This window comes from Crotalus tigris, unplaced genomic scaffold (assembly GCF_016545835.1).
Source record: "Crotalus tigris isolate CLP2741 ecotype Arizona unplaced genomic scaffold, ASM1654583v1 scf7180000018371.15429387391:27106975, whole genome shotgun sequence".
In the NCBI taxonomy this organism is placed as follows: Eukaryota; Metazoa; Chordata; class Lepidosauria; order Squamata; family Viperidae; genus Crotalus; species Crotalus tigris.
In genome coordinates, this window is record NW_024096970.1 from 3,937,797 (window position 1) to 3,961,852 (window position 24,056).

General features: G+C 34.7%; 1 protein-coding gene and 1 long non-coding RNA gene across 11 annotated transcripts in view; one reads left to right on the forward strand and one right to left on the reverse strand.

Moving 5' to 3' along the window:
- Positions 1 to 24,056, forward strand: part of LOC120311547 — a 43,821-nt gene that overhangs the window by 4,127 nt on the left and 15,638 nt on the right. The gene's annotated exons all lie outside the window — the stretch shown is intronic.
- AK9 (adenylate kinase 9) overlaps positions 1 to 24,056 on the reverse strand; it is a 73,008-nt gene that overhangs the window by 1,633 nt on the left and 47,319 nt on the right. For 7 of the 10 annotated variants that reach the window (XM_039351174.1, XM_039351176.1, XM_039351171.1 and 4 more), the window contains 14 exons: positions 22,515 to 22,636; positions 21,011 to 21,230; positions 20,500 to 20,562; positions 15,078 to 15,281; positions 12,999 to 13,217; positions 12,339 to 12,552; positions 11,271 to 11,472; positions 7,676 to 7,822; positions 6,392 to 6,612; positions 4,412 to 4,608; positions 2,620 to 2,789; positions 1,391 to 1,489; positions 1,206 to 1,308; positions 219 to 333 (listed from right to left, as the gene is read on the reverse strand). In XM_039351174.1, coding sequence (XP_039207108.1) covers positions 219 to 333; positions 1,206 to 1,308; positions 1,391 to 1,489; positions 2,620 to 2,789; positions 4,412 to 4,608; positions 6,392 to 6,612; positions 7,676 to 7,822; positions 11,271 to 11,472; positions 12,339 to 12,552; positions 12,999 to 13,217; positions 15,078 to 15,281; positions 20,500 to 20,562; positions 21,011 to 21,230; positions 22,515 to 22,636 — 2,296 coding nt within the window. Of the gene's footprint in view, positions 1 to 218; positions 334 to 1,205; positions 1,309 to 1,390; positions 1,490 to 2,619; positions 2,790 to 4,411; positions 4,609 to 6,391; positions 6,613 to 7,675; positions 7,823 to 11,250; positions 11,473 to 12,338; positions 12,553 to 12,998; positions 13,218 to 15,077; positions 15,300 to 20,499; positions 20,579 to 21,010; positions 21,231 to 22,514; positions 22,637 to 24,056 lie in introns of those variants that run through there. The other 3 variants (XM_039351179.1, XM_039351181.1, XM_039351180.1) reach the window with 3 other exon arrangements.

Genomic DNA, 24,056 nt, shown 5'->3' on the forward strand with positions numbered 1-24,056 from the left:
TCATATATATAGTAAAATATACTAAAATTAAAAATAACTTCTGGAAAAGGAACATTACATGAAAAGAATGTTTTTTTTACCTATCAGCAAAATTATTAATAGTTTTTGCTTTTAGTTAACTCTGATGTCAGTGCTCAATCTGAATGTTTTTACAATTAATTATATAGAAATACCTAATTGTTTTTTTTTTAAACTAGTGCTCTTTTCCTTTCTTTTACCTTTTAAATGATAGGCTATGAATAGCAATGCAGTCCTTTTCACAGTCAGGAATGGAAATTTTGGCTTTAAGCAGCCAACCGCATTCATTGCTTTTATTAATGCTGTAGCCACACCCTTTGGGATAAAATATTATTAATGTTAATTGTTAGTATCATGATGTCATTTCATAGATATGCTTTATAATGTACATGGTTTGGTATTGAGTTCACTGAGGGATTGAATACAGTTTCTGAAGCACCTTGAAATTTGATTTTTTTAAAAAAATACTTTTAGATGTATGTCAAAGATACAGCATATGTCTCATTTACTTTGGCCATGTCATGTGGGGGAATTCACTGCAGAAAGCAACTATGTTTGGAAGAGTTAGTGGTAAAAGGAAATCAGGCAATCAAAGAATACAATGGCTGGGCATCATTAAAGCTGACACCAGCCAGAGCATAGAAAAACTCAAAGAAGTAGTCTAAGATCAGAAGATGTGGAGAGACCTGGCTTACAGAATCACCAAGAGTTGGATATGACTGAATGGATAACATCATCATCATTATATGTTAAAGAGCTGAATGTGTATACACTGAGAGTTCAAAAGCTTGGATACAGGTTTCACAGGCTTGACTAAATTGAGTCGAAGTTCAAATAGGATTGCCAAGCAGGGATGACCCTAGTTATATGCCAATTTAGGTCCTAGGTGACTTAGGATATAATTGTGTATAATTAACTTATTTGGCATTATAAATATACAGATTTGATTTGATCACAGAGTCTTAGCTTCTGAGACATACGTGGCACATTTCTGTACATCACAAATCAAATCTAGTCTCAAAATCAAAATTATAAAAAAGAAAGATGTGTCAATAAACAGGAAGCGTGTTAATGAAAATGATCCATTTTGTTTTCTAGAGTTTTGAAATGTGTATAAGTATGACTAACACAAATTAAAATCCAAATATTTTTTTAAAATTGACTATAAATAACAAGAAGAAAGAAACCTGCTCAAGGTATCCAGTCAGAGGAAGAGCTGTCAACAGTATAGGTTCCTTTAAAGGGGGAAGCTTATGTGGAAGTGTCAGTTTCCAATATTTTTCTGGTTTTCTAAGAATACAGAAATGAGAGGTCATCAGAATGTAAACCTAGCTCAATATATAGATATGAAGATACTTAATGCATTCCATACCTCATAAACTTCTGAAGTTTTTCTTCATTTTCAAAAATATATAGCTTTTTGCGATAAAGTACAGCATATTCAATGTTCCCAGGTACCAGAGCTTCATACCTCAAAAGAAGAGCAACACACACACACATATATATTAATTTGCATCCTGCCTTTCTGTTTCAAATTGTGTCAGGGAAATTATCCTTAAAATATAAAGCCCTTAAAATTATTTTAGGGCTTTAAAGATAATGATTAGCCTTTGAACTGAGTATAGAAATGCACTGGAAACCAGTGAGCTAAGATAAAAGAAAGGTCACGTTTCAAGTAATTGGTTCTGATCAAAACTACAGCCAGCAAATGTTTTTCAAAAGGGTTTAATCTTTTCAACCGGCACTATTTTTCAAAACCCTTTCAAAAGTTGTCCCAATTAAGTGTACTGCAATTATTCAACATTTCTATATAACTTTGCTCTCCTATATTTGTCAGCTCTGAAATCAGTCCTGGGCTATATGTAACTTCATCTTTTTTGGGAACAAAGAACCAGCACGAATAGAATAAAAGCATTTTTCAAGGCAGCAGCTATATGGGAATCCAGAAGCATGTTAAGATCTCACATCTTTAACCCTAAAATTATCCAGGAAAAATTATATTGAGTATATTACCATACTGTACATTACAGATATCATACAATGTAATGTACAGTATGGTATATATTCTAGATACTAGGCATTAGTTTGATCATATTTGGGATATGTGTTTGGCCAAAATGTTTATAATATTTAATGAAACATAAAAACAAAGCTGTGAATGGAAGATACTTTTAAGTATATAGAAACAATTTAGAACGCAACAGTTTAAAATACACCTCAAAGCGAACATGGAATTTTGGATCTTCTATGAAGATAAGATATTTTGTGAGACATACTAATACTTAACATTTCTTTAAAAACAAATCCTTCAGTGCAAGATTAAGAAAATGGCTTATATAAATTGCAAAAAAAGAGGCTTCAATTGCCTCATAAAGTGCTTTTATCGTTTAACTTTTTAAGATATTTTAAGTTTGATAGTCTGTCCTAGGCTTGCCTTGGATGTTTTAGTTCTGGTTATTTTTGCTTCAGTTGATTCTCTTCATTCTTATAAAATACTGACAGTCCGGTTAATGGCTTTGGGTATAAATTTGATAAAAAAAATATTTTAAAGCATTTTTTTTTTACATTACATTTAATGGAAATGAACATGTGAGTATTTACCTTTGCTTTCCATCAAGATAAGTGACTGGGCAGAAGCCTTGCAATTCAGCTTGCATGGGAAATAAAGCTTTCACATCTGCTACGGTCAGCCTTTTGGGTAAATTACTTAGTAAAGGAAGAGGATAAGGTGCTAATGGGGGAACATATAATTCTGGAGTTTTCAGGAATTTCTGCATTGAAAGAAATAATAGTTCACAAAAAGAAACATACTTTAAGATAAGAAACATAATATCTATGAAATATATATCTATATCTATGAAAAAACAGATGTTTTTTCTTTTTAACTGCTGTCTATTTAGTTCTACTGTATATTTATCACCAGTCCTTTGATAAGTGCTCTATAGAACAACAATATAACGCAGTAATAATTTAAGAGGATAAGATCAAATTATTAAGAGGGAGGGAAGGATTCAGGGATTACTAAAATATACAATAATAGTATAATCGTTCTGAAAGTAAGCTTTGAGGACAGGGAGATGGCATTGATAGGAAGGCTACAGGTAGTCCTTGACTTACGACCGCAATTGGGCTCAAAAATTATGTTGCTAAGTGAGACAGTTGTTAAGTGAGTTTTGCTCCATTTCATGACAGTAGTTAAGGGAATTGCTGCAATTATTAAGTTAGTAACACAGTAGTTAAGTGAATCTGGCTTCCTCATGGACTTTGCTTGTGAAAAGGTCTCAAAGCGTGATCACTTGACTGACTTCAGGATACTGCAACCATCATAAATATGAGTCAGTTACCAAGGATCTGAATTTTGATCACGTGACCGTGGGGAGGCTGCCAAGGTCATAAGTGTGAAAAACAGTCAAAAGTCACTTTTTTCAGCGCCAGTGTAATTTTGGTCACTAAGCAGAAGGTTGTTAAGTCAAGGACTACCTGTATTTGATGCAAAGGGAAGTCCTTCATTATCACTGTCCTGGAAATTATTTCATTTACTGCTTTTATTTAGTCTAAAAAAATGAAAATGCATCTTGAAGTGCAACTGCTACTACATTTCAATTAATGGCATTATATTCTTAAAGCTCAGGAAAACAAAAAAAGAACATCACCGTACAATTCAGTGAATAAGCATTATGTATATAGCCACTGTGTATATTACTCCTAAGCATTCAAACAATATTTCAATGTATTAATTGTAATATCTCAGGAAGAATTGAATGCTGGGATTAAGAGACCGTAATTTGCCTAAGATAACCCTGAACACTGGGTGGGTGCAGGGATCTCATGGGGCTTCTCCACTATTTTATTGTGTATGCCATGCATGGTGAGAAAAACACCAGTTTTGATATAAGCCACAGCAGCAAACTCTGCTATTGTTTCCAACCCTTCACTAAATAGTCAAGAAATTGGGAAGAATAATCTTTAGAAGATTCTCGACATCTCCAAAGAGTCCAACGGTTGCTCTTAATTGCTAGTCAGTTCCCTACCTCTTTCTCTACAAGGGTCTCTGCCATACCATAATGCAAGCAAATTTCAATTTGTATATGCCTATCAAGCACTACAATAGCAATAGCAATAGCACTTAGACTTATATACCACTTCACAGTGCTTTACAGCCCTCTCTAAGTGGTTAACAGCCTATTGTCCCCCAAAATCTGGGTCCTCATTTTACTGACCTTGGAAGGATGGAAGGCTGAGAATCGAACTGCTGGCAGTTGCAGTCAGCAGAATTAGCCTGCAATATTGCAGTACTGCAATACTACATTCTAACCACTACGCCACCATGACACAATCTCTCACAATTCCTTGTCCCAGCATCTGTTTTCCTGATTAATAATATAATACTTACGTCTAACTCCTTCTGTCCAGCCATCTTGTAGTAATGTCCTCGAAATTCTGCAGCAAACTTCAGAGAAGGAGAATCGGAACAATCAATAAGTTCTTCTCTTTCTGCTAGGCTCACTGGACAATATTGCCCAAAATCTCCCAGCCGAGAGAGCAATTCATTTGGCGTGATACACATATCAGCAATACTGGCAGCTTTTCCTGTTAACCATAGAATACGTACAATCTTATTTTATTTATTAAATTTATAATATACCGATCTTACCATCAAGTGATTTTTACAGCATCATACATCTCATAATTTTGACCATTAAAAAGTTAGAAATAGTAAATCATTAAACATTACAATTAAAACATCAACATTAATACAACAAATTAAATAAAATGTCCAATGCCTAAACAGGGTGGAGATGGAATGTAATCTACAAGTCACCTCCAGAGGCAGGTTTTCAGGCTCTTTCAGAAGACAAGAGGGTGGAGGCAGATCTCCTCTCATGGGGCACATTGCTCCGGAGGGCAAGAGCCATGGCAGAAAAGGTTCTTCTCCTGGACCCCACAGTCAGAATTCCTTGACTGATGGGGTAAATAAATAGGCCAACCCATAGGGGGTGAGATGGTTTTTCAGGTAACCTGGACCTGTGCCATAAAGGCTTTAATGCTGAATTGCATCCAGAAGCAGATGGGGCCCCAAAACTGCTTGCATTCCTGCACTTTGTACCAGCTGTAGTTTCCAAACGCTCAAGGGTAGCCTCACGTAGACTGCATTGCAGTAGTCCAAGGACAAGATGGCTAGGGCATGAATGACTTGAGTGCAGGGCCTCAAGATCCAGGAAAGTTTAGCTGGCCAACATTTGCTTTTAACAAAGATTCCCCACTAACTTATTGTGCTGTGACCCTGTGACATTGCTTCAACCTCATCCTCTGGACATGAATGAAACAAACTTAAGCTGTCCTTACGGTACTGGTGATAAAGTACTTTCCCATTCCCATACCACACAAGGGCAATCTCAGGACATACAAAATCTGTTAGGCTTACAAATACAGTATGTTGCAAAGAAATTGGTAACTTGCAGTGACTAGGAACAGAGAAGAAAGAGGTGGAATAGGGATTGGCAATGGGTACAGCGAGTCTCATGCTGTTTAATTTTGGGTCAATTTAAGAATGGGTGGAGACTATTTCAGCTGTGCAGTGGGCAAAGAACTCCTAGTATGTTTTTAAAATATTCCATATCATTTTTTAAAGAAATGTTTAAATATGCGTTATATATGTGGTATACTTTGAGAGCAAGCAACTAAATTTCATTTTTAATGTATGCCATTGTGCCCACAGTAAAAAATGACAATAAAGATTATCTATCTATCTATCTATCTATCTATCTATCTATCTATCTATCTATCTATCTATCTATCTATCTATCTTCAAATTAACATAGCATTAATAACTATTAGTAATTAATCAGATATAATTCAAATAGTAAGAAGCTTGAAGCTTTTAATTGCATTTTCCTGCCTACAGGGTAGAAAATAAAGATGCGTTTAATGTTAATAGTGTGATATAAAAATATATGACTTCCTATTGCTACATGAATTGCATACATCATATAGAGCTGGAGGAAGAATATCTAAACATCTATATGTTAGATGATAGATAGATAGATAGATAGATAGATAGACAGATAGATAGATAGACAGATAGATACAGACAGATTTTTATACTATAAATGCATCACCTATAAATCCATCTAATATTCATAATTGGTTTTGTACTTCTAAAACCAATTATGAATACTAGATGGATTTGGATTTTTTTGAGCAAATAGCATCTGGAGAGATCATGAGTTTCCTCTAAATAATTCTCTTTTTAAATTTCAGATGTTTTGATTTTTATTTTAAGATGAATTCAATTTCAAGTATAACACTGTAGATTTAAATATTAATTTGCTTGACAAAGAATTATTCATTTAAAACAAGACTTTCAGCTTACCTTGCCGTATTCTTTCCAGATATAATTGGATTTGTTTAGTAACTGCTTGAGTTTCTTGTAGGATTTTGTTCCAGATCCACCATTTGCTGTGAGAGGCATCAAGTATATACCAGTTCTGGTGCTGTTCCTCATAGAATGGCCTGATTTCCTCAGTTTGCGCCTGATAACAGGAGTTCTTGAGGGAAATGATATGAGAGCTGTCATGCAGTGGGTAGGGAGGTCTGAGAAAACAATTTGAAGACATGTTAATGCAACACTTCAATGTTTTGCCTCCTAAAAATTGTTCTATTCTAGGTTATATTGATAAGGATTGTCGACTGTGGCAGTAACATGACATGATTTCCTCTTTTACTTAGTGTTCTCATCACTATGCTTCCTCCCTGCAACTCCTCCTCCCATTTTTTTCTGGAAAGCTCTCCAGAAGTCCAGGATTATTTGGGGGGTTTAACAACAGAATCTCTTCCATCATGGCAGACATGATGCAAGGACTGTACGTAGCTCCCAAGCCTCATAACTCCTTGAGATTCTGCTGCCAGAATTCAGTAACCAATTTCAATGACTCAATTTCTAACTGACTTTTGGAGGCAAAAAACATACAATAACATGCTTTGTTATTTTTTAAGAAATGCTTTTTGTTAAAAAAATGTAATTACTATGTCCCCCTCGCCCCCAGGAAAAAAAAATAAACCTTGGATAAAAAATCCCATAAATCCCATATCATAACCCTTCTGGTTATGTCACTGTTTCACATCTCAGCTGATAGTTTTAGTGTGATTACCAAAAAGTTGCCCAGTGTGTTATTAATAATTGAATTAGTTTTAAATACCATTCATTTTTTGTATAAAAAATATTTACCCTATGACCTGTTTATAATTCTCTTTCATGGAATATAAATACTTTTAAATCAGGGTATTAAAGATTTCTAGCTATAAAAGTTTATACCACAATAAATTTGTCCTGAAAGAACTTTTTGTTCTTTTGGTTGTTATATTGGTATATATTCTTAGCCAGTATTATAAACAAATACTAAAGATATGCATGTATCCTGTAATATATCATGAGGCACAAAGACAGACAACTGAAATAACATTTAAGGAGCACATTTAATTAGTTATTGACCATTCTATGTTCTGTACACAATAATGGAGCTGAAAATGACAACTTTGATATGTTATTTTATTATTTTTACAAAAACCCTGTAATGTGAAGTCTAAAAAAGTTTTACTTTTACTGATAGAATCAGTTTGTGCAGGTTATTCCTTCCCATGTTCCTGGCATTGCTACCTGTTAGGACTTTGTTTATCCAGAAGGGCTCTTCTTAAAACCTCCTTTATATCAATGTCTAACTCAAAGATTTTTATTGGAATGATTTTCATTTCTTCCAAGTGGTCTACCTGTTTTCTTGTAACTGGGTATCCATCAATAACAACTCTATGGGAGAGAAAATTAATAGAATTCAGATCTGAGTTCAGATTTATTTTGCAAAAGTAACAGTTCCTGTAATTCTTGAATACTGCTAACATAGTAGAGAATACAAACCAGAAGGAAACAACAAAAATATATATTTACACACACACACACACACTCAAAGAGAGTGAGTGAGAGAGACTTAAAAGAATTCTGAAACTTATAATCCAACTATATATGTATATATATATATGTAGGTCTTTGGTTATTCGGGTTTTCTCCCGTGTAAAATTGGAAGTGTCTTGGCGACGTTTCGATGAAGTCCCATTCGTCATCTTCAGGCCGGTGTTTTGTCCGCAATTTGTCGGGGGAGTGCAATCCACCCAATTAGGTCCGATAACAAGATCAAGGAGCCGGGCGCAGACCTTGGCTTGCTTATAAGAGACTCCCTCACTTTCTAGCGTTTTAAGCCCTGATGATGCCGGCAGGTGACGGCGAAAGCTTGGCGTTTTTTAATTAAAATTTTATAGTTTTAACTACCCTGGTGCTCATTTTATTTTAAACATGAATATACCCAGGGTTCATATTTTTAATGCTATTACATATATATATGTGTGTTTTCTGAGGTTTTCGCGCGTGTTTGTATGTAGGCCTTTGGTTGTTCGGGTTTTCTCCCGCGTAAAATTGGAAGTGTCTTGGCGATGTTTCAACAAAGTCTCATTCGTCATCTTCAGGCTGGTGCTTTCGGCTTCGTGCTTCTTAGGAGCAATGTGTGGTTGTAGCTGTTTCCTCCTTTTAACTGCCAGTGGGGGTATGAACTGATTGGATGAGAGCTTGGCTGTGTTCTGATTGGATGGAGGTGTGTTCTGATTGGTTAGGAGCTTGGCTGTGCTCTGATTGGCTGGGGGAATTGGCTGTGCTCTGATTGGCTGGGGGTTGGCTGTGCTCTGATTGGCTGGGGGAGTGTTCTGTTTGGGTGGGTGCTTTGTTGTGCTCAGGTTAGTCTGAGTTGCCGGGGGGGGGGTTAAAATGGTGAGCTGCATTGCTATTTTTTGGCTTCGCGTTCGTGGTCGTGTCTCATCTTCATGGTGGGTGTCAGTTTGCTTCATGTATGGATTGGAGGGGTTTAAAGTGGCTAATGATGCAGCTGTGGTCTGGCTTCTGGTTTGTGGTCATGCCTCATCATCGGTGTGGCTTTGGGTTTGCTTTTTGCGTGGATGTGTGGTGGTGACATCCTGTGTGGTTTTTTTTTTGTTTTTTTTAATTAAAGATTTTTAAAATTTTACAATAAAAGCCCCTTCCCCTATCCCTCCCAACCCACCCCAAACCCCTCCCCCATTCTTCCCAGAGCTGAATACAGGCTTAACTAGAACTTAAAAGAAAAAAAGTTTTAAGCCAAAATAAACCTTAAGCAAATATAATTACACTCAATAAACAAATTGTAAAGTACTTTAACTCCATTATATATAAAAAACAAAGAGGGAAAAAAAAGAGAAGATAAAAAAATAAAAAAATAAAAAATTAAAGAATAATAACAATTACACTTCTAGATAATATCTTAAACTTTAAATATAAATTATTCAAAAGCTAGATAATATTTTCTTATATCATACTTATATTGTATAAAATTTATCCATCTTTTCCACACCAAAAGATACTTCTCTTGTGATTGATCTTTCAAGAAAGCTGAAATTTTTGCCATTTCCGCTAAGTAAGAAACTTTAAAAAACCATTCTTGCAAAGTAGGCAAAGATTCCTTCTTCCAATATTGCCCTATTAACAACCTAGCCGCAGTAATTAAATTTAACATTAAAATAATCTCTTTATCATCACAATCCGAAACAATACCCAACAAAAAATCCTGTGTGGTTTTTGTGAGTGTGGGTCTGGTTTTCATTTTTTGTGTTAGGGAGTCGTTTGTCAATAAGGGCGGGTTTCCAAATGGCTGGTAGGCGGGAGGTATCATCTCGTTTGTTCATGCTGTGTGGGCGTTTTTCTATCTCGAAGGCTTCTCTGATTATTCTATTATTAAAATGTTCAGTTTGGGCGATAGTTCTGGTCTTTTTAAAGTCAATTTCATGTCCTGTGATTTTAAGGTGTTGGACCAGGGAAGAAGTTGGTTCCTCTTTTTTGACTGACTTCTTATGTTCTTCAATGCGTGCACTTATTCTTCTGTTGGTTTGTCCGATGTATGTGGTGGGACAAGTGGTGCATGGGATTTCGTATACTCCTTGATTTGTATATGTATATGTGTATATATGTGTATCTGTGTGTGTGTGCGTGTGTGTGTGTATATGTCAATCAGATAAAAATAAAGAGCTCTGGGATGTAAGGTAAAAGGCTTTTTTTTATTAATTGCTGAGCTTTCATTAACAACCTGTTAACATCATCAGAGCAAAGGGCTAAATGAGAAGGGGGGAGTATGTGCATAAACTTACATAACAGTTAAATAGCGGTTGCAGTGAGACATGTGCACATAGTGTGCTTAAGAAGCTCTTAAAGGTATAAAGCAGTCAGTCTCAAGACCATTTTCAAAAGTCGCGCTTGTCATTTTTGGCACGTAAATGTCCATACCTGGGATTCCAATATTCAAAATTATCAAAGACATATGTGTGTGTGTGTGTGTGTGTGTGTGTGTGTGTGTGTGTGTGTGTGTGTATGTATATGTATATATGTATGTGTATATGTATATATATGTATGTAGGTCTTTGGTTGTTCGGGTTTTCTCCTGCGTAAAATTGGAAGTGTCTTGGTGACGTTTCGACGAAGTCCCATTCGTCATCTTCAGGCTGGTGTTTTCAGCTTCGTGCTTCGAGCAGCACGAAGCTTTGCTGCTCGAAGCACGAAGCTGAAAACACCAGCCTGAAGATGACGAATGGGACTTCGTCGAAACGTCGCCAAGACACTTCCAATTTTACGCGGGAGAAACTGCTCGAAGCACGAAGCTGAAAACACCAGCCTGAAGATGACGAATGGGACTTCGTCGAAACGTCACCAAGACACTTCCAATTTTACGCAGGAGAAAACCCGAACAACCAAAGACCTACATACAAACACCTGGGAAAACCTCAGAAAACATATATATGTATGTATATATATGTATGTATATGTATGCATGTGTGTGTGTATCTGACATAGCATTTTAAAACTAGCAAATACTGAAAAGTTATCTGTTGTCCTGCATACATTTTAGAATCCGTGAACAAATAAATCCACTTAATCAGATAAAGCAGAAAATAAAAAAATATTATGGTTATAGCAATGCTTTAAGAAGCTATATCATTCTTTTTTTTGTTTTGGTTTATTTTTTAAATACAGAGCTGTGACTTTCCAGTAGTTAAATGCTATGGGAATTATCAGAATTATGTGGCAGACAACCCATAATAGTCTGTGGCATAGACTGGAAATAGCTTCTTATTGGTTTGCTAAACCCTACAGAAATAATGCAATACCTGAAATAGAAATTGCTCACCCTGAAGTGTTACACACAGTCTCCATCAAGGCAATATCTAAGGCCCTTAGGGCAAGCTCATCAGGTGCAGTCAGTCCTTTGTGAAGATGCCACTTTAGCACAAGGGCCAATTCCGTTTCTGGCTGATAGTTTAATATTGAACGGATGGCATCTCCCATGGAAAGGCGCATTAATCCATATGTTTCTGCAAATTTTTTGGCAACTGCAAAACAGGTTGCCGATTATTAATACCTTTTTCACTGTATCAGTGAAATATACAGTACTGATTGTTTCTAAAGAATAAATAGTTAAGATCGATAGAGACAGTTAAAATAAAAACTAGCATGGTGACTAACATTGATGGGAATAAATATATAGTTCAAGATATTTTTAAAGTTTAATTACCATCACTTGACTAAACTTGAATAGCAGTTATTAATAGAAAAACAGCTTTGCCCTTGGTTCCCTGGGAGACCAATTATCAGAAAACATCATTGTGTGCATCTCTCCCTTGGTCATATTACAGTTATTTTGCATTATGTCTTACAACTATATATAGTAGAAAAGATACAAGCTTTAAAATATACTACACCTTAATTACTTAAATGAAATATACCTCAGATGAAAAAATATTTTTTAATTTAAATTGTAATGAATTTATTAATTTAGTTTAATTTAAATTTAACTTAAATTTTATTTTTTAAAAATTTAAAAAGTACAACCCCCCCCCATAGCTTATATAATGGGGCTGTGTAACTTTCCAGGGTTGCAGGTTGAAACTGCAGCTAAATAAAAGGCTGCAGTTGACAATATTAATAGGATATTGATATTACTGGAAGAGACAGGCCTGATTCTGTTTTTTTTAAGAGTGGGCAGGGGAAAAATCTTTCTCATTTCCACCCTTAAAAATCCTCCAACCCTCAAAAAATGGCTTGCAGTTCTGCCACCCAAATTTGAGGATACAATGGCTGAATTTTAGTTGCATGGTTCTGAACCATGAGGAGGTGGATTGTATTTTGTTTTGCTTCCCCATCATAAAAAACAAGCAAACACAAATACCAATATTCTCACAGGGAGGTAGAAACCGACCTGTTGTCTTTCCAGATTTTGGAGGCCCAACAATTGCAATTTTAACTGGTACAGTTGACTTAGGTTTAGGCTGGCGGAGATATTTGAGGGGATTTTTCATAAATTTTTCTCTATTTTCTTTACTCGTAAAAAAATAAATACAGTTTCGATGAATAACTGGAAAACTTGGTGTGTCATCATTTCGAAAGGGCTTGATTGCATCTCCTTCACTTAGCTGCAATAAACACGGAATTGTTAATATCGAAAATTGTATAAATTATAGAGTATTGTATTTCTTCAGTTGCAAGACATGACATGAGTGTCTCCTCTGCCAGTGTTTTATTAGGGATTCTGTGGTGGCAAGTGGAACACAGAACCGGCTTCCTAGATATCTTACTATAGAAAAGAAGATAACTAAAGGTCAGTAGCAGGAGGCACTTTATCTGTTAATAAGTAGCTGGAAAAGCAAGGAAAAAGGGATGATGCATTTTCTATATATCCAAAATGGATTTGAAGCCCCATTTGTTGATTTATTCTTATAATAAATTTTTGTCTTAGTAATTAACATTTTATGAATGAAACCCATGCTGATATTTATTTATAATTATAAATAGTAAAAAGTATATTGAATTGAGATTAAGAAATAATTTTAGAAAACAAGCAGCCTGGCAGTATGGTTACCTTGATAGGATCCCACTGGCCAAAATTGCTTGGATGTTTATAAGAGAGAACAATCATTTTCCGTGCAAGTGAAAAACTTAGTGGATAACATTTCTCAAATATGCTCTCACGGTTTTCTACAAGGTCTTTTATCTTTTTAAATAATTGGTAGTGCACAATGCGAGGCTTTCGTTTGCAAGTGAGAGTTATTAGGGGTATGTTTAATTTTTCTAATTCTTCCTGGGGAAAAAAATAGAAAAGAAATACAAAAAATATGGTTAAGAGGTATTTTAAACAAATATCTTTCATAAAGCCTCAACAACTAAATCACCACTGCAGGTGTATCACATGTTAATTAGAGTTATGGAATAGGAAACTACTTATCAAAAGAGTAGCAGATGGTAAAGGTAATAAAAGGATACCACTGCAAAATCTATTACCACCTGATACATAGAATTAATAAGTTATTGACAACCCACATTTTCAATTGATTTAATATTGTCATTCATCTTAAGTATGTACAGTTATATTCATTTATTTTCAAAATTCATTAAAATATGCAAGAGCTGGACATTAAAAAATAGGAATAAATTACACCTTCTGATGGTTTCTATAATAACTACATGATTGAAAATCAATTTGCAAGATTGAAAGAAAGAAGAACATTTATGGTGCACTTGGATATTTGATTTACACACTATATTAACCCATTGTTTGCTTAACTATGATTTACTGAATTATCCATAATTGGCTGGGAGTATACCACTAATCATGGTTTGTAAAGCATAAATCACAATGGTGGGTTAAACAGTGTGCAAAGACAAAATCATGCAAAGTAAATTATGATTTTAACCTATTTTTAATAGGAATCAAACCACAGTTTAACAACTAGGCAAAAATTTGGTGTTTTGCAAAAAATAAAAAGTGGAAAATTGCAACCAAAATCAATGTCAATAGAATCAAATGCCCATATCCAACCATAGGTGTACATTAAGGTAGGGAGTGGGTGGTGGGTGATGACACGTGGATCATGCTATCATCATATAATCCAACTTATATACCTGTGTCAGGATGTCATGTTACAAAGATAATGCACACGCCATCATTTTGACCAGGGTTCTCTGCTTGGTATTACTAGAATCTTTCAAATGAGTTTGAATATAAAGAGTGATTTCCTTTGCAAAGAAATACAACTTTTGAATTTTTATGATGTTTGAGGGCAGTTTTATATTCTATTCTCAAACACATAATTAAATACTTCAATAAAGATCAAGATCACAGAATGCATCCTATATTTTGAAATATAAATCTTTAAGAAGAAAACAAGAAATCGTATTTAGTATGCTGACCCAGATGTTATAGTGTCCAGGGACAGATGCAGAAGGGGAGCTTAGATTGACAAAAATATTGTCCTGACAAAAGTCCCACCCCTTTTCTATGCGAATTGCCAGGAATGAAAATGCCAGCTAAAGCAATATTAAAAATTATGTGAATACTTGTACTTGGGTACTTAGATGTTACATTAATTAACAAAGAAATTCCTGGAATTCTGGTGTGATAATATTCATTTGGCAGTGACGTAGAAAAAGTAACAGTGATTTCACCAGGACAGCCATAACTATGGCTGCATTTTATTACTACTGCAAGATATATTGCAATTTCAGTAATTGGAACTGCAGTAGCTACAATTCTTATGAGATTAAAAAATAGGAGTGACTCATCATAGATACAATGTTAGGAGAAGATTCCAAGGGAATGTCACATAGTGGTAACAGCAGCTTGTCCATTTCGGAGAAATAGTAGTGGATTAGAGCTGATGATCATGGCAGAAAGAGTAGTTGATGAGTGGCCTGACTCCCTGAATTCCTCTCTGGATCAAGGAGAGGCGTAAGATTGCTCCTAAGTGCTCCTAAGAGAAGCTTCCTGTGAGAAAACCCAAATTTTAATTAATTTCCTTTACTCTGCTGGACAGCCATATTGATGTTCCAAAGAAACATATTGCTGACCAATTCTTCTGAGGCATCTAAGTTACTCAAATTGCTAAATGGTTTAGGCAGATGTTAAAACAGAATAGAGATAAATTAGACATGCTGAAAATACCTGCACAGTTTGCACATTTGCAGTATCTGCTTCATATCTCTCTGCAATCTCAGTCTTTATGCGCTCAGTAGCTTCACTCTCCTGCTCTTCCTCCTCTTCTTCCTCTTCTTCTTTTGGAAACTCGTCTTCCAGAATAGCTTCAATATCTTCTTCTTCATCTTCATCTTCATCTTCACCTTCACCTTCAAGCTTCCTCGCCTCATTCTAAAATTAAGCATGTTACTATGGAATGATTATTGAAGACTTCCACGAAATAAGTGTTGTCAAATCAACAGCAGCAACCAATAGCTTGCTGAAATGCTGCAATATTGATAGACATGGAACCCAAGTGAAATTTAATTCCCATATGATTGAACTCATTTTCAGTTTATGTACACATGTTGATGCCACACAATGTGTTTAGGAACAGCATAGGAGAGGGATACTCAATTTTTTTATGGACAGAATCCACATTTGCCCTTTTGGGCACAATGGGCACTATAGTACATTATAGTACAATAAGCAGTATATGTAACCAGGACAAAAATGTATATTTCTTTTCATTTCCTATTACTGATATTTAATTAAAATTAAATATAGCATTATTAATATAGTTATCCTATAGTTCAATATTTAATAATCCATCTTCTGTATTATTAAATATTATAGTTTAATAATAGTTTTGGGAGTCCATTGGGGCTGCTCCCAAGATTTTCAAGAAATTGAAATCTCAGGTGAGACTTCTCTATTATAATATGTGGTGGGTTGAAGTAGAAAGGATAATCCCTAAAAAGCAGAGAAATTGCTTCTAAAAAGTATATAATTTGGGGAGGGAGAGGGAATCAAAGGTACTCTGTAGCAATTGGGGAAAAATAGATTACCCTGGGAAGGAAGAAGAGAATGGTGCTCCAACGCAATTTTTTGAAATTTTTAAAATTTGGACTAGACCAACCCACTGATCATCTGATTTTTCTCCTCTGGACAAAAATAATTTTGGAACGATGTCATACTCATTTTTGCTTGCTTATTATTGCTAACATGGAGCCAAAGTAAGCTGATTCTTTTCCGTATACAGTTTATTTTATTTATTTATTTATTACTTTATCAAATTTGTACAGCAGTGTATCTCACAAAAAGTCATTCTGGGCAGCATATAAGAATCCAATACAACAGCGCATATACAAAATGATCAATATTAAAAAAAACATGAGCAGTTTAAGTATCCCATTTTCAAGTAATTGATTCTTTATCCAAATATGCAGCATATATTTGATTTACTTTGAAACAGACAATTGAATCTGTGTTTGTGATGTTATTTCCACTAGATGCAAGCTGAGCACAGAAACCTAATCTGGATTATGACCTAATCTGGATTATGATTTTTGCACAAGGGGAAAAAGAAATATAACTTTTCTCCTCCCAATACTTGAAGCAACACTAAATCCTCCAAATCAGAATCCCGATAAAATCAAACTAAAGCAAGATAATGCAGAATTTTAGTACTGTGTAATTTATCCCTACAAATATCCATGAATTAGCTCCAGAATATGTAAATAGAAAGACTCTTGTCTTTTGAAGGAAAATACTGACAGCTATGGGAGTTCTACCTAAAGAAGTGGAGAAAGTGAATTTAATTCATGTTTCCTTTCTTCTATCGTCTCTTCTCCCTTGCCACCTCCTTCACTATTCCGGATGGAAGCCTAATTTTTAGGAGGGATTGTGGGCAATTGGAGAAATCAGGGAAACTTCTCTCTTACCACCCTACCCCAAAATTCTTCTGTAAAAACATTTCATGAGCAAATATTGTGAATTGAAGGGGGAAAGTCTATGTGCTGACTAGAAACATTTATCCAGTACAGTTTTATCATTGGATAAATAAATTGAGCTTATTTTATTTATTTATTTATTTATTTTTATTGAAAATTTTTTAAAAGTTTTACAAATCAACCCTCACCCAATCCCTCCCAAACCCACCCCCCCTGCCCCCTCCCCAAACTTCCCAGAACTGAATATAGGCTTATTTAAAATTTTAAAAAACCTTTTACAACTTATGAAATAATTAGTAATAAGATATACATAACATAAACATTAAGAAAAAAAAGTACTTAAAAAAGAAATAAAAAAGAAAGGAAAGAGAGAGAGAAAGAAAAAGAAAAAAAGATAAAAAAATAAAAGAAAGAAAGAAAAAAAAAGAAAAAAGAAAACAAAAGACGGAAAAAGAAAAGAGAAAACAATCTATACAAACTATGAAAAAGCTAAATGATATTTTTCCATATCCAAATTATGTTGTATAAAATTTATCCATTTTTCCCATATAACAAAAAATTTCTCTTGAGATTGCTCCTTTAAGAAAGCCGAAATCTTTGCCATTTCCGCCAAGTAAGAAACTTTATAGAACCACTCTTGTAAAGTAGGCAAAGATTCCTTCTTCCAATATTGTCCTACTAACAGCCTTGCGGCTGTAATCAAATTTAACATCAATATAACTTCCTTAGCATCACAATCAGTAACAATACCTAATAAAAATAATTGTGGGGTAAATTTAACCCTCCTTCTAAAGATTCTTTGGATATTCCACCATATCTTAATCCAAAAAGCTTTTATATTTTTACACGATCACCAAATATGGTAGTAAGTAGCATCCAAACAACCACATCTCCAACATTTAGGCTGTAGATCAGGGTACATAATAGACATTTTTTGTGGATCAAGGTGCCATCTATAAAACATTTTGTAAAAATTCTCTCTTAAATTCTGCGCTTGTGTAAATTTAACGTTCCTCACCCAGATAAGTTCCCAGGTATCCAATGGGATTGGTTCACCAATATTTTGTGCCCATTTAATCATACAATCTTTGATTAATTCAGATTCTGAATCCATTTCAACTAAAACCCCATAAACCCTCTTAATATGAGTTGGTCTTTGATCCCTTACTTGTTTAAAAAGATTTTCGTCTTCTCTAAGCCAACCCATATTACGATCCGTCTTCCATCTATCCACTATTTGTCTGTATTGAAACCATGAGTAAGTAATGTTTGCATGTACTAAGTCTTCCAAAGATTTTAACTGCCAATTTTGACCATCCCATCTAAGTAGTTGTGTATAGGAAACCGTATCCATCTTAACTCCTCTCTTTATCCCCTCTATCGCATGCCAAGGTATAGCCCATAATGGTATTTTAAAATCACTTTTATAATATTTCCTCCACACCCTAAGCAAAGAAATCCTTATAATATGAGATTTAAAAACCCGATCCACTTTTTTATTAAAAATTAAATAGGCATGCCATCCAAAAAGTAAATCCCAACCCTCCAAATGGAGAATTTCTGCATTTGTTAAATTCATCCAATCGCTAATCAGTGTTAGAACCACAGCGTCATAATATAGTTTCAAATTCGGTACCTTGAGTCCACCTCTCTCACGAAAATCTTGCATAATTTTAAGTTTTACCCTTGGTTTTTTCCCTGCCCAAATAAATTTGTTAATACCTTTCTGCCATTCATTTAAGTTAAGTTCATTCTTTAAGATAGGTAACATTTGAAACAAAAAAAGAAATTTTGGTAGAACATTCATTTTGATAACTGCAATTCTACCCATAAGAGATAACTGTAAGTTATCCCAATTCTTTAAATCCTTCTGTACCCAAATCCACAACTTTTCATAATTGTTTTTATACAATTTTACATTAGAAGCAGATAATATGACCCCCAAATATTTTACCTTATCAACAACTTCAAAATCTGTTAAGTTAACCAAGGTCTGTTCTTATTGTATTTTATTTTATCATACTCGTGACAGATTGCTTTCCTAAGTAAAATTTGTTCTTAAGGAAGCAACGATTGAGCTTAAAACTTTGTATAGTCTTTGGTGGACAAAAGGGGAAAAAAATAAAAGATGACAGTAATCATAAAATACAAATAAGATCTCTTTTCCAAAAGCAGTGGCTATATAAAATGCTTCAGATGGGCAGATATAAGTCCCTAAGCAACTGACTGATTCCATCATGGGATGAGTGGATAGTTCATCCCCAAAGAGTAATAATTGGTATTAGCATACAATCTGGCTTAGCCGCCTAGACACAGCCATGGAATAGTGTGCTGAACTGCTATTAGTGAAATTAAAAAACAAGCCAGCTACCCTCTTTTGAAACTAAGATTGGGACACAATGAAAAGCTTGAAGCTCAGATTTAAGTCACCTCCTTACTTCTACAAATAAGGCAATATATGTGTATGTGATAGATGTTAGAGATGGGGAATAGAATTAAACCTTAGGACTGGAATGGATCCTTCAAAAAGCTCCCCTTTTGCAGGCTGGATGATATTATAGTGTTGAATGTGGAACCAAAATGCAAACTTTTACAAAGCCATCATCAGACTCCTGAAATCCCAGTACCATCATTTATGGTACTGGAATTTATAGTACTGAGGCATGTCTCAGAAAAGTGTTAAACTTATCAACTAACAACACATCAAACATGCATGTGCGTGTTTATATATAAAATAAAATACATTTATGACTGTTTCTTTAAAAGAAGGGGATGAATGAAAGGAATATTAAAATAAAACATATTTAATAATGTTCTTTACTTTTTAATATTTAATAATAGTGATAATAAATTGAGCTTAATTTGACAGTTTTCTTCATTGAAGTGAGATTTATTCAATGAAATCTTAAAATTAGCATAGCAGCATCTTCCTTTTATATTTTGGATTATATTATATTTTGGATTATAGTGAGTGCTGAAAATTCACTTTCGAAGGAAAAGGAATTAGGGCTCTCAGTTTTCACATAAAAACTATGTTCATTCACACATTTTTTTTTCAGTTGTTTCAAAGTAAAATCTGAGAAGAGATCTGCTAGCATTTCCTCTTCATTTAGGGTTGGAATTCACCCCAAATCCCTAAAATCATTTTCTTAAATCTTGTGATCAACTTTAAAGTATGTGGAAAATGCTAGTGGTCAGGAGAAGAGAGTTTAAGAACATACCTTTTTAAACTACAACAATATTGCATTTGAAGCATATTGATATTAAGATGGTGGTGATGCTAGATGGCATCTTCACTGTATTTAATGAAAAAATGTCAATGGATGGAGGACAGGGATCAAGAGACAGCTGATGTCAACGAGCCTAATGAACACAAAGGCTTCTTAGTGATTATTTTCTCAAAGCAAAACATTTAAGGGCTTTATTCCGTTCCAGCCAATTTAGAGAAAAATGTGTATAATTCTAATCTGTGGTCATTTAGCAATTTCTTTTCTGTTCACAATTTAGAGAAAAATGTGTATAATTCTAATCTGTGGTCATTTAGCAATTTCTTTTCTGTTCAGTTCAGCACAGTGTCCAAATACTAGTCATTTTATAAATTCCTATAAAATTAATTCAAAACAATGTTTAAAAAAAGGATTTATGAAATTTAATTTTGCCTTAGGTGTCTTTCTTACCTCTGATTTCCTCCTTGCTTGTTCAGTTAGAAGCTCTGCCCGTCTTCTAATAAGTTGCTCTTCCTGTTAATAAAAGATTCTAATATACATATTTACAATGTTTCTAACCAACTTACCAATATTAAATGTCTTTTTTTTCAATTAACCCCTGATGAAATGAAGCTAACCACAATTTATTAAGACTTCCTCAATTTATAAAAAACACTGAGCCAAAAATAATGTAGTAAATCCAGCATGATATATAAAGATATGATAGGTTAATCTTAAATCATAGATTGGAAAGAGACCTCCGAATCACTTAGCTCAACCAACTCAATCCTCAGTGCTAGATCTGCTAAAATATTTGGACCATGTAGTATCCAGCCAGAACATCTATCATTCTAATTTTAGACCATTCTGCTCTAAACAGCCAGATTCCTGTAACTTTTGGCTAGTTTTAAAAAAAAGTAGTCTCTATCATTAAAAAGGTTATCTGTCCTTGAATTATATAATTAACACTAGTAATACTTACTCTCACTTTTGCTTTTACTTCTTTAATCTGCAGCTTCTTTTCTAGCTTCTTAGTTCGTTTCTCTTTCCATTTTATTATTTGTTTCGTAAAAAGTCTGTCAGAAATGTCATCTTCCTCAGCTTCAAGACAAACTACAATATCCGGAAAAAGTGAGCGCTCTGCTAAATACTGGACTTCTTCTCCTGTTCTTGGGAAACCATCAAGTATAAACCCAGTAGATCTAAATGGAAACAGTATTTGGAGGAAAAAAAAGTTGTGACTATTCCTTGGAAGTTCAGTTTGCTTGTTTTTATTTAATCAAAAATGAGAAAAATACCATACTGTTTTGTAAAGTTAATTGGAGAACACATTTAGGATGTGGGGGACAGATTTATTTAATTTGATAAATTTGTGTCCCATTTGGAAAAGAGAAAATTCAACTAAAAATTCTATTAGTAATAAAGCCAGAAATTAATATGTTTAGTGCTTTGGAACAGGTTAGAAAGTTTAAGAGATCTGCCAAACAATGGCAACTTATAATGCATGAGAGAACATGCATTACCATAGCATGGTTTAGAGTCTCAGAACTGATAACAATTTTAGTTGCCTCAAATAAAGTTTTGTTTCCAAATCATTTCATAAACTGTGTCCAATTTGGGGCATTACACTGTACAAAAGATTCTGAGGCTCAGAGAAAGACAAGGATAATAGGGGGTGAAAAGAGTCTGAGGGAAATGGATATGATTAGCTTTGCAAAGAACCACTTAGAGGTGGTATAATAGCTCTCCTCAAATGTCTTAAAGGTTTTTCTCAAAAGAGGAGGCTGTGACTGATTTTTCTTTTTCCCTAGAGTTTTTCTATTGTCAAATATCAGAGGGCTGAGAAATGCCATAGCACTGGATAGAAATGGAAGTGCTTGGGCAAAAATCATATTCAGTATACTGCAATCAATATAAAAGTAATTTATTTTTGTTTTAAGATGATATCTGTAACCTGAACCTAGCACAAGAAATACAACATGGATTATTTTTAGCAATAAAGCAGAAATGGTGACTTGTTAATTTATGTATTTTCTTATTTCATCTATAGCTTGTGCAATCTCTGAGGCAGAATCAAGGTTTAGTGGATTTTTTTTTTAATGCTTCTTTAAAAATTACTGCGTTGGAAGAAGAAAGCAATGTATAAGCCATTAATTGGCTACACAAGCTCTGATGACCTTGCTGATCTTCAGGACACCTCAGGGTTGTTTTAAAAAAAAGTCAGAGTTAAAACAAATCTGGGTTTTTGCCCTGGTCTTATAGGGCTTATTAACTTTTATTTAATTGTGAAAGTAGCTAGTTGCTTATAAAAATAAGAATTGTAGGATTAAATATGGAGAAGTACTCCATGTGAAATATTGGACAAATAATATGATTGATTTATCTACTATTTAGAAGTAATTATCACGTGAGACTTATTTTCAGCTGGAATCTACATGCTATATAGAGGAAAAAAGTGAGATTACTTTAAAAAAAACAATAGTTACCGAAATGGTTCCTTCATCCACCAGTCAAGAACAATATTATCAAGCACTTCCATGGGAATTGGGTCATTTTCTAATATATTGGCCTTGATTGCCTCTTCCTCATCTGTTAATTGCATTTCTTTCTGTTAAAATAATAAAAATACATGAAAAATATTATCTAATAAGTGGCAATGTAATTAATAATTTTGATTAATAATTCTGCATAACTCAAGGTTTCACTTAACTTTCTTTCATAATTACATAGTTACAGTATATAGTCATAGAGCATAACATTTTACATACTATATAACTGGGTAATTTGAATGGAAAACATTGGTTTCATTTCCTGGAAATTGCATTCGTGGAGCAAGTGTATATTTAATCTGTTCTAATGATATAACTATCTATAAAAAATAGAGAGTCCTCGACTGACGACCACAATTGAGCCCAACATTTCTGTTGGTAAGCAAGACAGTTGTTAAATGAGCTATGCCCCATTTTACAACTTTTCTTGCCACAGTTGTTAAGTGAATCACTGTAGTTTGTTAAGTTAGTAGCATGGTTGTTAAATGAATCTGGCTTCTCCATTGACTTTGCTTGTCAGAAGGTCACAAAAGATGATCACATGACCCCAGGACACCGCAACTGTCATAAATATGAGTGAGTTGCCAAGTGTTCTGTCCCAGCCTGCGTGAGTCCTTGTTAAGCTCACAAGGAGAAACCCCTCCTCCAACAAGCAGGCTGGAACCGCAGGTAAAAACCAATCCCCTTTTATTATGTACAGACCTGAGTAAAATGTCCAAAGGCAAAGGCAAAGAAAACACAATTCACTGAAACTTGATTCCTTAACACAAACGATTGCCTTCAGTAACCAGCACTTCCCACACCTTCCCTTTTATTATGCAGCCAAGGCATGGCTTTCTAATGCCTTCTCCTTTGCCTTTGGAGCTGCCCCATTGCATTCCTCTGTCCGACTCTCTTTGCCTGCTGTCCTTGATGTCATCCTGGATGTCTTCCATCTGTGAGTCATCACTGTCCAACTCAGCCTCCCAGCACAGCTGTGTCTCAGCCTAAGCGCGAGTGGAGGGGCCAGGCTCCTTGTCAGACTGTATGTCTTGGAGCACATCAGAGCCTTCCTCTGACTCTGATGTCACTCCAGGCCCTTCCTCCTCCTCCTCCGATTCCTCAGACTCAGCTGCCAGGTCAACTGGCTGATGAGGAATCACAACACTAAGTATCCGAATTTTGATTATGTGACCATGGAGATGCTGCAGTGGTCAACTATATTTTGGGGGCTCAGCAACTGGCCTACATTTATGGCTATTTGCAGCATTCCATCGCCATGTGGCCATGGTTTACAACATTTTTGCTGGAAACCAGAAGTTACTTCCAATTTCTGCCAAAAAATGCCCCATAGTGAACAATGGGTTCACTTAATGACCACTATTTTTGCTTTTAAAATGCCATGTTCACTTAATGATTTCTGTGTTTGCTTAATAATCCAAGGTCATAAAATCGGATGCAATTACATGATCACCCAATTAATGATTGTAATTATGGGCT